This window comes from Salvelinus namaycush, chromosome 35 (genome assembly GCF_016432855.1).
Source record: "Salvelinus namaycush isolate Seneca chromosome 35, SaNama_1.0, whole genome shotgun sequence".
NCBI lineage: Eukaryota > Metazoa > Chordata > Actinopteri > Salmoniformes > Salmonidae > Salvelinus > Salvelinus namaycush.
In genome coordinates, this window is record NC_052341.1 from 24,443,599 (window position 1) to 24,459,312 (window position 15,714).

Below are 15,714 nucleotides of genomic sequence, written 5' to 3' on the forward strand. Positions count from 1 at the left end.
TATTCAGTGGATATGCTATGCTACTAGCCTCATAACATGAATATGCATAGACATCTCGAAATAACTCCAATATAAAGGTTTTTTTCTTAAAGTTCCCGGGATGTCACGTGTCCTACTTATGTCAGTGCGCTTATAACAACTTAAGCATTATGAAACTGCTAATCAATCAAATAAACCTCATATAGCAAAAAAACCATAAACAAAATGTGACACTCTCATTGACCTTGCTTGGTGGGCGAAACAACGAAAAAACGCCACCTGCTGGAGGGAGAAAGATTTTCTGCCGAGTTGGTTCTCTTGCTTCCTCTCTGTACACTTGATATTTGAGAGATGATTTAGCTTTAAACGGGGTGACGAGATACAGACCGTGTTGCAACATGTACGTGAGTATGATAGATATGCGGATATATGGTACAATAATAGTGCTTAGTGTGCATGTTATCGCAGGCTGTTCTTGACATCGCGAAGAAGACGAACCTGGACGTTGGGTTGCAGATATGGAAACGTCAGCTAGCTAAGTTAGCGCGTACTATTCGCGAGATAGCAATGAGTGAGAAACAGTGCTTAAGTAAGGCGACATTGACACTTGTTTTTGTCACATGTAGATTGTGCGAAGTTTAGCTTAGTGCATTGCATGCTTTTCCATTGCAGAAAATATGAGCTCGCCACGATAGATTCCCAGTTAGCCAGTAAGCTAATTTGCTAGCATGTTAAACGATGATCTCGATATGCACACAAGAAAGTCACTATAATAACATCGTGTGGGATTTGGCTCCTCGCATCGCTCCTGTAGACCAGACAGTCTAACAGTACAGGTAAAATCTGTAAATGAATCCAAGGATAAGCATACGCAGAAAGTGATGACATTAAATATGTTGTACGTCGTCCAGCCAGGTGGATTTAGCGATAGACGGGCATCGGACAAGTTTAGTTCTGTTTCTGACATAGGATGTTGTGACTGAGCTATATTAGTTCCAATGACATGTTTCCGTATATGTACTTTAGCTTGCTCCAGTTGCTTTTTGGGGTGTGGTTCCTGTACTACCTGTTCAGGGTGAAAGTGTCAAAGACTCTTGAATGTCTCTCTGCCTCTATATGTATGTCTGTTTCCCTCTGTCTGTCCTCTCTAGCTCTCTGTCTCTGGGTGTCTGTCTGGCTGGCTCTCTTTTTCTCTCTCTGCTGGTAACTTCAGGCACAATGTTGTGTAGTGTGAGCCAATAGAGCATGCTGACTCAGTTGTTTTTGTATAAAAGAGGAAGAAAGATGCTTATAGTGGTGGCGTGTTGTCAGTAGCTTTAGGGCTTCGGACTAACAATGTTTTCAACAGCACTATTGTTTTCACCTCATGTAGCCCACTAACCTATAGTCTACTGACCAACAGCCAATGTATAATATCACTGCAGACTGAATGCCATATGTCATGCCAACGGCATAATTATTTATCTCTTCCCAACCAAGATCTACCCAGCCATTCGTGTAATGAGGACGATTTCCTCAACACAACTTTGACTGAGCATCTAGCCCCAAACTACAGCTCCCAGTGTGCCCTGCTGTGAGTCCCAGTGGGCGTGCGTGGTTCTCCCCTCAGACTGGCAGAGCAGGCTGGCATAGCGGCACCGGCAGGGGGCCAGTGGGTGACGTTTTCCTCCAGCCTAAGTTGTGGTTGGAGGGGGCATCGAGGAAGAGCGTTGAGAAGACAAAGAGGCGTATCAAGACGACACCGAGAGTATCGAGGGGAGATCGAGAGGGTGAAGTCTCTGCCTAGCCTCGTCAGGTCTGTGTGAGGCTCGGAGCATGGTGAGAGGCAGCGCTGGTTGCCATGGAGCTACAGGATAAGAAGCAGGTGAGTTGCCTAGCGCCAAATGACGTCAGCTGGCTCCCTGGAGTGGTGCTAAACGGAGAGGCTCCTTGGGACGTGTGTGTCTCTGTGTGTGTGTCTCTGTGTGTGCGTCTCTCTGTGTGTACGTGTTTCTATGTGTGTGCTGACTGATCCCCGCAAACTGCCTTCTAGCTGCTCCTGAGGGCTCCTCCTAGGTTTTTGATGTTGGTCAATAAATGTAGGCTATTCATGTCACACATTGAAACTGATGTTTTTGGTCAGGTGTTACAAAAAACTACTGTCAAGTCATTATCATGAGCTTGTACTTTAAAAGACGTGAGCTGAATGTTTATAAGTTGACAAGGGCCAGAAACCACGCCATCCACTTATTTTCACCTTCTTCATTCTCACCCTCTTCCCTCTCGATTTCCGGCGTGTGCTATCAGTTATTGTCAGGGTCAGTAATGCTTGTTAAACATAGAAGTCTAGGAGGAGAGGCATTTCACAGTGAGCTACTGGGTCAACAGCAGCCAGGCGTAGGATAGGGTAGGGATTGGAAAACTGCCAGCCAGTGCTCTTATTCAACAGGTTCAAAGAACACCTCTCCACTTTTATCTCTCTGGTCCCACATACAGTATGTGCTGTGGATTATGTAATGATTAGCTCTTAACAGTCCAGCCAGAAACAAAGCCTACTTTTCTTGACTGCTCAAGGAGAGGAGACACACATGGATGTTCTAGAGACAGTGGCGGTAGATTAGAATCTTCAGTGGTTTTACTGATTTCCTTTAGGCCTATGCCTTTTGACAATATGCTGAAATGAATGGGACATTGGTGATGTCATGTATTGTAGTTTGAAATGGGGTGGTGGTGTGTATAAAGAGGATCTTCTGAGTGGGGCGTGACCAATGGGTGGGTTTTCCTGTGGTTCATACTTTTTATTTTACATCCATGGGCTTATCAGCACTAAATATAACAGTTACATTTGAGAAAAACAATTGCTACACTAGTCCTTCTCTCATGGAATTTGAAAGGCCTTAATATTCCTATCAAGCGTTCCAGCTGGCTTGATATTCTAGTAAGAAACCAAAAGGACACACACAGAATAGTGAACCATTTTTACAAACTGTCTGCTTTTAACAGCCCCAAACAAAACTAAAGGTGTAATCATAATGATACAGAAGAAACTCAATCACCATTCTTGGTAAAGGCGAAGACCAAGAAGGGAGAATCACTTTCCTTAAATGTATCTTGAATGGAAAGAAAATTGCCTTTATGTGTACTTTCCAAATTCATATGATCCTATGTTTTTTGATTGTCTGAACAGCATATTGTTAGAATTAACTGAATTCCATCTGGTTATTGGGAAATAAATAAATGCCATTCTGGACAGATCTAATAAGGCCAAGTACTATCCACAGGCAATCAAAGCTCTCCAACATTATACTTTCTGATTACAACCTCATTAACTTCTTATGGCTGCAGCCCGACGTCGGTACACTTATGACAACAGCCAGCTCAAAGTGCAGGGCGCGAAATTCAAAAGATATTTTTTTTTAAATATTTAACTTTCACACATTAACAAGTCCAATACAGCATATGAAAGGTACACATCTTGTGAATCCAGCCAACATGTCCGATTTTTAAAATGTTTTACAGGGAAGACACCATATGTAAATCTATTAGCTAACCACGTTAGCAAAAGACACCACTTTTTTTACTCCATCAGTTTTTTACTCCATCAGTAGCTATCACAAATTCGACCAAATAAAGATATAAATAGCCACTAACCAAGAAACAACTTCATCAGATGACAGTCTGATAACATATTTATTGTATAGCATATGTTTTGTTAGAAAAATGTGCATATTTCAGGTATAAATCATAGTTTACATTGCAGCTACAATCAGAAATTGCACCGAAAGCAGACAGAATAACTACAGACACCAACGCCAAATAACTAAATATTCATCATAAAACATTTCTGAAAAATACATAGTGTACAGCAATTGAAAGACAGGCATCTTGTGATTCCAGACAATATTTCCGATTTATCAAGTGTTTTACAGCGAAAACACAATATAGCGTTATATTAGCTTAGCACAATAGCCAGAAAGACAAGCCATTTCCCAGTAGCAAAAGTAAGCGATCGTAACAAACAAGCAAAAGATATATAATTTTTGACTAACCTTGATTTTCTTCCTCAGATGACAGTCCTATAACATCAGGTTATACATACACTTATGTTTTGTTCGAAAATGTGCATATTTAGAGCTGAAATCAATGGTTACACCGTGTGCTAACTTAGCTACTTTTTCCCACTACGTCCGGATTTTTCCTGACACTTTTTCTGACACACATATTCTGACCAAATAGCTATTCATAAACATAACTAAAAAATACATGTTGTATAGGAAATGATAGATCCATTAGTTCTTAATGAAATCGCAGTGTTAGAATTCTAAAAATAACTTCATTACGATATGCAGCTTCGGTATAGCTAGAGTACCCAAACGTTGGCCGCCCACGACTAGTACAACATGTTCGACAGATATATGAAATAGCATCATAAAATGTTACTTACTTTTGCTGATCTTTCATCAGAATGTTGGACAAGGTGTCCTTTGTCCAGAACAGTCGTTGTTTGGAATTAGAACGGACACTTTCCCTCTTCATTTAGCACGCGCGATTGCCAAGTGGCACGGATCTCTCCATGTCAACAAACGGAAGAGAACGGAACACGGCAAAACTCCCGAAAAAATTTCAATAATCTGATTAAACTATATTGAAAAAACATACTTTACGATGATATGGTCACATGTATCAAATAAAATCATAGCCGGAGATATTAGTCGTCCATAACGGCAGCTAAACAGAAGGCAAATCCATGTCTCTCCGCGCCTGCCTGAAAACAGGAAATGGAGGATACGTCATTCCATGAGCTGTAATTCGAGTCCAGATCAAGTTACACAGTCCATTTCTTCTCTCACTCCTTGTCGACATCTAGTGGAAGACGTATGAAGTGCATCTAAACTAATAAATAACAAGGGATTTAATAGGCAGCCCCTGGAACAGAGCCTCAATTTCAGACTTTCCACTTCCTGTCAGGAAGTTTGCTGCAGAATGAGTTCTGTTTCACTCACAGATATAATTCAAACGGTTTTAGAAACTAGAGAGTGTTTTCTATCCAATAGTAATAATAATATGCATATTGTACGAGCAAGAATTGAGTACGAGGCCGTTTGAAATGGGCACCTTTTATCTGGCTACTCAATACTGCCCCTGCAGCCCAAACAGGTTAATGCCTGGCTAGCTTATAACCTAAAGCAAAAGAGTACACTTTATATTCAAATAGGCACAAAACATTCTCCCGAATCAGCCTATCAAATCATACTTATTTGTCACATGCGCCAAATACAACAGCTGAGTATAAGCCTGTATCATCTGCATATAAATGGACTAGAGAGCTCCCTACTGCTTGAGCTATGTTGTTGATGTAAATTGAGAATCGCTTGGGACCTAGGATCGGGCCTTGGGGTACTCCCTTGGTGACAGGCAGTGGCTGAGACAGCAGATGTTCTGACTTTATACACTGCACTCTTTGAGAGAGGTAGTTAGAAAACCAGACCAAAGACCCCCCAGAGACACCAATACTCCTTAGCCGGCCCACAAGAATGGGATGGTCTACCGTATCAAAAGCTTTGGCCAAGTCAATAAAAATAGCAGCACAACATTGCTTAGAATCAAGGGCCATGGTGACATAATTTAGGACCTTTAAGGTTACAGTGACACATCCATAACCTGAGCGGGAACCAGATTACATACCAGAGAGAATACTATAGATGTCAAGAAAGCCAGTCAGTTGATTCTTGACATGTGTTTCCAACACTTTTGATTAACATGGCAAAATAGAAATTGGCCTATAACAGTTTGGATCAGCTTGATCTCCCCCTTTCAATAAAGGATGCACAGTGGCTGCCTTCCAAGCAATGGAAACCTCCCCAGAGAGGAGAGACAGGCTTGGCAATGATGGGGGCAGCAACCTTAACCTCTCTGGGATATGTGGGAAGCTAGCGTCCCGCATGGCCAACATCCAGTGAAAATGCAGAGCTCCAAATTAAAATAAATTACTATAAAAATGTAACTTTCATGAAATCCCACATGCAATACACCAAATTAAAGCTACACTTGTTGTGAATCCAGCCAACGTGTCAGATTTCAAAAAGGCTTTACGAAGAAAGCACACCAAACGATTATGTTAGGTCAGTACATAGCCACAGAAAAACAGCCATTTTTCCAGCCAAAGAGAGGAGTCACAAAAAGCATAAATAGAGGTAAAATGAATCACTAACCTTTGATGATCTTCATCAGATGACACTCATAGGACTTCATGTTACATAATACATGTATGTTTTGTTCGATAAAGTTCATATTTATATCCAAAAATCTCAGTTTACATTGGCGCGTTACGTTCAGTAATGTTTTGCTTCCAAAACATCCGGTGATTTTGCAGAGAGCCACATCAATTTACAGAAATACTCATTATAAATGTTGATGAAAATACAAGTGTTATGCATGGAATTAAAGATATACTTGGAGATATACTCCTTAATGCAACCGCTGTGTCAGACTTCAAAAAAGCTTTACCGAAAAAGCACACCATGCAATAATCTGAGTACAGCGCTCAGAGCCCAAACAAGCCAAAGAGATATCCGCCATGTTGTGGAGTCAACAAAGTCAGAAATAGCATTATAAATATTCACTTACCTTTGATGATCTTCATCAGAATGCCCTCCCAGGAATCCCAGTTCCACAATAAACGTTTGATTTGTTCGATAAAGTCCATCATTTATGTCCAAACACCTCCTTTTGTTTGCGCGTTTAGTACACAATCCAAACTGACGACGTGCTGGCAGGTCCAGGCGAAAGTTCAGACGAAAAGTCATATTACAGTTCGTAGAAACATTTCAAACTAAGTATAGAATCAATCTTTAGGATGTTTTTATCATAAATCTCCAATAATGTTCCAACCGGAGAATTCCTTTGTCTTCAGAAATGCGATGGAACGCAAGCTACCTCTCATGTGAATGCGCGTGACCAGCTCGTGGCACTCTGCCAGACCTCTGACTCAATCCCCTCTCATTCCCCCCTCCTTTATACACTGCTCAAAACAATAAAGGGAACACTAAAATAACACATCCTAGATCTGAATGAATGAAATATTCTTATTAAATACTTTTTTCTTTACATAGTTGAATGTGCTGACAACAAAATCACACAAAAAATATCAATGGAAATCAAATTTATCAACCCATGGAGATCTGGATTTGGAGTCACACTCAAAATTAAAGTGGAAAACCACACTACAGGCTGATCCAACTTTGATGTAATGTCCTTAAAACAAGTCAAAATGAGGCTCAGTAGTGTGTGTGGCCTCCACGTGCCTGTATGACCTCCCTACAACGCCTGGGCATGCTCCTGATGAGGTGGCAGATGGTCTCCTGAGGGATCTCCTCCCAGACCTGGACTAAAGCATCCGCCAACTCCTGGACAGTCTGTGGTGCAACGTGGCGTTGGTGGATGGAGCGAGACATGATGTCCCAGATGTGCTCAATTGGATTCAGGTCTGGGGAACGGGCGGGCCAGTCCATAGCATCAATGCCTTCCTCTTGCAGGAACTGCTGACACACTCCAGCCACATGAGGTCTAGCATTGTCTTGCATTAGGAGGAACCCAGGGCCAACCGCACCAGCATATGGTCTCACAAGGGGTCTGAGGATCTCATCTCGGTACCTAATGGCAGTCAGGCTACCTCTGGCGAGCACATGGAGGGCTGTGCGGCCCCCCAAAGAAATGCCACCCCACACCATGACTGACCCACCGCCAAACCGGTCATGCTGGAGGATGTTGCAGGCAGCAGAACGTTCTCCACGGCGTCTCCAGACTCTGTCACGTCTGTCACATGTGCTCATGTGCTCAGTGTGAACCTGCTTTCATCTGTGAAGAGCACAGGGCACCAGTGGCGAATTTGCCAATCTTGGTGTTCTCTGGCAAATGCCAAACGTCCTGCACGGTGTTGGCCTGTAAGCACAACCCCCACCTGTGGACGTCGGGCCCTCATACCACCCTCATGGAGTCTGTTTCTGACCGTTTGAGCAGACACATGCACATTTGTGGCCTGCTGGAGGTCATTTTGCAGGGCTCTGGCAGTGCTCCTCCTCCTCCTTGCACAAAGGCGGAGGTAGCGGTCCTGCTACTGGGTTGTTGCCCTCCTACGGCCTCCTCCACGTCTCCTGATGTACTGGCCTGTCTCCTGGTAGCGCCTCCATGCTCTGGACACTACGCTGACAGACACAGCAAACCTTCTTGCCACAGCTCGCATTGATGTGCCATCCTGGATGAGCTGCACTACCTGAGCCACTTGTGTGGGTTGTAGACTCCGTCTCATGCTACCACTAGAGTGAAAGCACCGCCAGCATTCAAAAGTGACCAAAACATCAGCCAGGAAGCATAGGAACTGAGAAGTGGTCTGTGGTCACCACCTGCAGAACCACTCCTTTGTTGGGGGTGTCTTGCTAATTGCCTATAATTTCCACCTTTTGTCTATTCCATTTGCACAACAGCATGTGAAATTTATTGTCAATCAGTGTTGCTTCCTAAGTGGACAGTTTGATTTCACAGAAGTGTGATTGACTTGGAGTTACATTGTGTTGTTTAAGTGTTCCCTTTATTTTTTTGAGCAGTGTAGTAGAAGCATCAAACAAGGTTCTATAGACTGTTGACATCTAGTGGAAGCCTTAGGAAGTGCAACATGACCCCATTTCCACTGTATCTTGAATAGGCAAAGAGTTGAAACACTACAAACCTCAGATTTCCCACTTCCTGGTTGGATTTTTTTCTCAGGTTTTTGCCTGCCGTATGACTTCTGTTATACTCACAGACAACATTCAAACAGTTTTAGAAACTTCGGAGTGTTTTCTATCCAAATCTACTAATTATATGCATATTGTAGCTTTTAGGACAGAGTAGCAGGCAGTTTACTCTGGGCACCTTTTTATCCAAGCTACTCAATACCGCCCCCTTTCACAAAGAAGTTAAAGAAGGGTCTAAACCATCTGACCCAGATGTTTTTGGGGTAAAGTTTAAGGAGCTCCTTTATCACCTCGGACTCGGTGACCACCTGCAGGGATAAACTTTGTAGCAGGGCAGGGGAAAAAGAGGGAGGAGCATTGGGGCTAGTCCTATTAGAGGGGTGGGAGATGAGGAAGTGTTGGACGGGCAAGGAGGCATGGCGGAGTCAAATAGGAATCCTGACTTAATGAAGTGGTGATTTAAAGAGTTCAGCCATGTGCTTCTTGTCAGTAACAACCACATCATCAACATTAAGGGACATGGGCAGCTGTGAGGAGGAGGGTTTATTCTACAGGTCTTTATTGCCACGGCAAAAAATAAAATAATTGTCTACATCTTCTGGCTATTGGAATAAAATACATAGTGTGATTTCAAAATGTACACTGAACAAAAATATAAACGCAACATGTAAAGTGTTGGTCAAATGTTTTCACGAGCTGATATAAAAAATCCCTGAAATTTTCCATACGCACAAAACGCTTATTTCTCTCATTTTTTGCACAAATTTGTTTACATCCCTGTTTGTGAGCATTTCTCATTTGACAATATAATCCATTCATCTGAAAGGTGTGGCATATCAAGAAGCTGATTAAACATCATGATCATTACACAGGTGCAATTTAAGGCCACTCTAAAATGTGCACTTTTGTGACACACAAATGCCACAGATGTCTCAAGTTTTGAGGGAGTGCGCCATTTGCATGCTGACTGCAGGAATGTCTACCAGAGCTGTTGTCAGAGAATTTAATGTTCATTTCTCTAACATATAAACCACCTCCAATGTCGTTTTAGAGAATTTGTCAGTACTTCCAACCGCAGACCATGTATATGGCGTCATGTGGGCGAGCAGTTTGCTGATGGCAACATTGTGAACAGAGTGCCACATGGTGGGGTTATGGTATGGGAAGGCATAAGCAACGAACACAATTTGCATTTTATCGATGGCAATTTGAATGCACCGAAATACCGGGACGAGATCCAGAGGCCCATTTCTTTTAAGGTACGGTATCTGTGACCAACAGATGCATATCTGTATTCCTAGTCATGTGAAATCCATAGATTAGGGCCTAATGACTGATTTCCTCATATGAACTGTAACTCAGTCAAAACGTTCAAACTGTAGCGGGTTTGCTTTTTATATTTTTGTTCAGTACATATGGCAAGGTAAGCGAGCCCTATAAAATGAACAAACTTGTAAAGCGGAAAATATGTAGGAGGACTAGCCATACTAAACTTTTTAAATTGTAATTCCTGGCACTAGCATTTCATCCCATCCTAAATTGGTTTAGACATGGTTCTTCTGGCCCTTGGCTGAGTATATAGAGAGATATAGTGTCTCCTATTGCCCTGGAAGAGGTGGTCTTCACTGGTATATCGCTTAAACAATGTAAACTATGCTTTGGTCCTATTATTGTTCTCACAATTTCTATTTGGAGCAAAATTTCAAAACAACGTAACTGTGAATAAAAATGACATGCCCATGCTCCAGTATTTCACATTATACAACAGGTGGTTTGGAATTCCCGTTGTTAGAGCCTCTCCTGTCCGTTATACAGTTAATTCAGAAAGTATTCAGACCCCTTGACTTTTTTCACATTTTGTTACATTACAGCCTTATTCTAAAATTGATTAAATATTGTTTCCCCCTCATCAATCTACACACACTACCCCATAATGACAGAGCAAAAACAGATTTGTCGTTTTTTTGTGCTAATTTATAAAAAATTGAATAATGAAATCACATTTACATAAGTATTCAGAACCTTTGCTATGAGCTCAGGTTATCCTTGATGTTTCTACAACTTGATTGGAGTCCACATGTGGTAAATTCAATTGATTGGTAATGATTTGGAAATGCACACACCTGGCTATATAAGGTTCCGCAGTTGACAGTGCATGTCAGAGCCAAAACCAAGCCATGAGGTCGAAGGAATTGTCTGTAGAACTCCGAGACAGAATTGTGCCCGAGCCACAGATCTGGGGAAGGGTACCAAAACATTTCTGCAGCATTTAAGGTCCCCAAGAACACAGTGGCCTCCATCATTCTTAAATGGAAGAAGTTTGGAACCACCAAGACTTCCTAGATCTGGCCGCCCGGCCAAACTGAGCAATTGGGGGAGAAGGGCCTTGGTCAGGGAGGTGACCAAGAACCCGATGGTCACTCTGACAGAGCTCCAGAGTTCCTGTGTGGAGATGGGAGAACCCTCCAGAAGGTAAGCCCGCTTGGAGTTTGCCAAAAGGTATCTAAAGGACTCTCAGACCATGAGAGAGAAGATTCTCTGGTCTGATGAAACCAAGATTGAACTATTTGTCCTGAATGCCAAGCGTCACGTCTGGAGGAAACCTGGCACCGTTCCTATGGTGAAGCATGGTGTTGTTTTTCAGCGGCAGGGACTGGGAGACTAGTCAGGATCGAGGGAAAGATGAACGGAGCAAAGTACAGAGAGATCCTTGATGAAAACCTGCTCCAGAGCGCTCAGGACCTCAGACTGGGGCAAAGGTTCACCTTCTAACAGGACAACGACCCTAAGCACACAGCCAAGACAACGCAGGAGTGGCTTTGGGACAAGTCTCTGAATGTCCTTGAGTGGCCCAGCCAGAGCCCAGACTTGAACCTGATCTAACATCTCTGGAGAGACCTGAAAATAGCTGTGCAGCAACTTTCCCCATCCAACCTGACACAGCTTGAGAGGATCTGCAGAGAAGAATGGGAGAAACTCCCCAATACAGGTTTGCCAAAAGTGCTTCAACGAAGTACTAAGTAAAGTGTCTGAATAAATGTGATAGTATTTTTTTTTTTATATACATTAGCAAACATTTCTAAAAACCTGTTTTTGCGTTGTCATTATGGGGTATTGTGTGTAGATTGATGAGAAAAAACTAACAATTTAATCAATTTTAGAATAAGGCTGTAACATAACAAAATGTGTAAAAAGTCAAGGGGTCTGAATACTTTCCGAATGCACGGAATATGGAAAAACCAAAGCTTGTAACACATTTCAAACTTCACATTTTTCTAGTAGGGCCCTATAGGTTGTTTATCGTAATGAACGATATCAGCAAAATGTCAATGATATTTTGTTTGGTTTGGCCAGTATCGATCATTTTTGGTTTGTCGTCTCTAACAAAGTGTGGAGACCAACAGTTTTTTGTTGTTGAAATATTTTCATTTTTTTAAAGAAAAGTGCAAGGGTGCCAATATATTTGGCCACAACTGTATGTTCTATGTACTCTGACTGTGTTTGACTCTCGTGTTTCTGTGGGTGTATTCGCACTGTTCTACTCTCTTCACCTCTCTGGATCAGAACCCAGGTTCACTGACGTCTCTCTGTCTGTCTCGTTTCTCTCCCTCCATCCCTCCACTGCTGCAGTGTTGAATTATGTGCTGTGTTGGCTGGAACGGAACAAAGCACAACCCTGGATTGGCCAGTTTCTCTCTCTCTTTTGCATCTCATTTTTCCTCTTCCTGCCCATGCACTCTTTTTATGTCTTCTGTTCTTTCAGCTTTCATCTGCCTCCCCTCTCTCTCTCTCTCTCTCTCTCTCTCTCTATTAATCAGTCTTTTTCTCTGGACCTGGGGCCAGGGTTCAGTGAGGCCAGTCTCTCTCCCCCTCCCCTTCTCTCTGTCTCTCTCTCTCTCTCTCTCTCTCTCTCATTCTCTCTGTTGGCAGACCTGGCTTGGTCACTCTCCTGTATCAGCAGTATCATCTAGCCAGCCACTGCACAGAAAGAGGGACATTCAGCCAGAACAGTCCAGCCGGCACTCTGTATTGGGCTGGGGTAGGGCTGGGCTAGACAGAGAAAAGCGCCAGATGAGACAGGCTAGGGAGGCATTAGGATGCTGAAGCAGTGTCACCCAGGCTCTAACGTCAGACTGACTAGTCCCCTGGGTGCACTTTCTCTCTGGTCATCAGACGCTCTCCTTCCCTGCAGATCTTTTCTGTCCTCTCCTCTGCTCACACACACACTTTCCACACCTGGATACACTATTGCTCTTTTTAGTAGATCGATGACAGGTTCACAGAGCAGACAACAGTAAGAGAAAGTGAGAAAGAAAAGGAACAATTGTATCATGGTCCTGGATCTGGAGCTGAGAACTTGGTTCCGGAAGAGGGGGACAGTAAGTAAGAAGTCCGAATGGGGATGAAAGGTCCGTAGAGCTGATGGGTGGGGAAGAGAAATGAGGGGAAAAGTGTCTGTGTGTGTTTGGTTAATCCAGGTCAATTTGCTGGTGGGCGTGTTGTCGGTGCTCTGCTTAAAACAGGGTTATGCGCAGGGTGCGTTTGTGTGTTTATCCATGTCTGGAGGATTTTCTGCAGGCTTCCTCACTCTGGAGAATTGTGAGTTATTTATAGCTGTGTGGGATGTAGAGCTTAAAACCAGCGCAGAGATGAAGTTGTGTGGGAAAAGATTGGGTTCCCACTGACATTTAGATATGGTTGTTTCTCTGCAGTTTGCGTCACTTCCGTTGTGCATAGATGAATCATGAAACGTACATCACATAGTCTCTGCTTTATTACGCTCATTAAAATCATAAAACCATACAATCCTATTGACAGCAGTGAGTTTAGCTCCTTAGTGATAGTAAAATTCAGTTTAGCTTATTAACGATTTAACAATGAGTTTTTTGCTTATTAAAACCATATAACAGAAGCGCAGAAACCCTTGGGGCAACAAATGTGAACTTGGGGTAATGGTTGATTATGGACATCTGTTTATTTTGATTGTTGTGCGTGTCTGTACGCCTGTGCGTAAGACCAAGGCAATGCAGCTAGCATGGTACTGCTGTGTCAGCTGTCATGGGCCGCCTAGCTATATGGAGAAGGTGCTTTTTGTATCCAGTGTCCATGAATCTGTGGCCTTTTGAAATGTTTGAATCTTTCTTGACTGTAATGTGATTTCAAAGTAGGTGTTTTTTGTCTGTGTGTGCGTGTCTGTTCCTGTGTGTTTTCAGGAGGGGGTGGGGACCCTTGGCTTGTCCACTGATCAGGCTCTGGGGACACTGAGAGACCAGCTCACCACTCTGCTTGACCAGCACCAGACCACAGGCCGTGGAAAACAACCAACTGCACAGGTAGTTACACACACACACACACACACACGGACGGACGCATGCGCACAACACACACGTTTGTTTTTCTGTCCTTGTGGGGACCAAACAATTGATTCCCATTCAAAATCATATTTTCCTTAACCCCAAACCCCTAAACCTAACCCTAATTGTAAATCTAACCCCTGAGCCTAAAGTAGCCTTTTTCCTTGTGGGGACCGGCGAAATGTCCCCGCAAATGTTCCTTGTTTTATTATCCTTGTGAGGACTTCTGGTCCCCACAAGGATAGTATAACCAAAAACGGACACACACGCGTATTGAGATGTGTCAAACACGTGTTTTGTTTGTTGATGTTATTATAGGAGCAGTGGGTGAAGAGCTTCCTTCACCATGGTAACCGACACTCCTGTCTCCATTGGCCAGGAGCTGCCCTTACACTGCTGGTGGTGGTGGGACTTCTCTGTTGTTACGGCGACCAGCCGCACGGCAGGTGTGTAACTGTGTGCTTGTGTTAATTAGGGCTCTGACAGTCATGGAATTTTGGATGATACAGTCGTATGAAAAAGTTTGGGCACCCCTCTGAGGCTGCATAATAATTTACTCTGTCGTCACAGAAAATGATCACAGTGGCATGCCATTCATTTTCTAATAAAAGCTGAGTACTGGGGTATTGTCCAGACAAAGATTTTCAGTGTAGCAATATTAAGTTGTATGAAATTAAATCAGATGTGAGAAATAGGCTATGCAAAAATGTGGGCACCCTTGTCATTCTGTTGATTTGAATACCTGTAACTACTTAGCACTGATTAATTGGAACACACAATTGGTTTGGTGAGCTCATTAAGCCTTGAACTTCATAGACAAGTGCATCCAATCATGAGAAAGGGTATTTAAGGTGGCCAATTGCAAGTTGTTGTTCTCTTTGACTCTCCTCTGAAGAGTGGCAACATGGGGGCCTCAAAACAACTCTCAAATGACCTGAAAACAAAGATTGTTCAACATTATGGTTTAGAGGAAGGCTACAAAAAGCTATCGCAGAGATGTAAGCTGTCAGTGTCCACTGTGAGGAACATAGTGAGGAAATGGAAGACCACAGGCACAGTTCTTGTTCAGGCCAGAAGTGGCAGGCCAAGTAAAATATCGGAGAGGCAAAGGCGAAGGATGGTGAGAACGGTCAAAAACAGTCCACAGACCACCTCCAAAGACCTACAACATCATCTTGCTGCAGATGGTGTCACTGTGCATCATTCAACAATTCAGCGCACTTTGCACAAGGAGAAGCTGTATGGGAGAGTGATGCGGAAGAAGCCTTTTCTGCACACACGCCACAAACAGAGTCGCTTGAGGTATGCAAACGCACATTTGGACAAGCCAGCTTCATTTTGGAATAAGGTGCTGTGGACTGATGAAACAAAGATTGAGTTATTTGGTCATAACAAGGGACGTTATGCATGGCGGCAAAAGAACACAGCGTTCCAAGAAAAACACTTGCTACCCACAGTAAAATTTGGTGGGGGTTCCATCATGCTGTGGGGCTGTGTGGCCAGTGCCGGTACTGGGAATCTTGTTAAAGTTGAGTAAATAAATGGAAATCATGGAAATTGTCAGGGGTGCCCAAACTTTTTCATACGACTGTAGTTATTGGCCATCCAAATGGCTGTAGTCACCGTAATAACACTTTACTTGATACCCAGTGTCATAACACGGTCATAAC

General features: G+C 43.1%; 1 protein-coding gene across 1 annotated transcript in view; it reads left to right on the forward strand.

Annotated features, from left to right (window-relative positions):
* Positions 1–275: 275 nt before the first annotated feature.
* The window catches only part of LOC120029874 (transmembrane protein 94-like), a 38,062-nt gene continuing 22,623 nt past the window's right edge, over positions 276–15,714 (forward strand). Inside the window, exons 1-4 of the mRNA XM_038975181.1 lie at positions 276–379; positions 1,459–1,843; positions 13,904–14,023; positions 14,363–14,490. Coding sequence (XP_038831109.1) covers positions 1,820–1,843; positions 13,904–14,023; positions 14,363–14,490 — 272 coding nt within the window. The 5' untranslated portion in view covers positions 276–379; positions 1,459–1,819. The remainder of the gene's footprint in view (positions 380–1,458; positions 1,844–13,903; positions 14,024–14,362; positions 14,491–15,714) is intronic.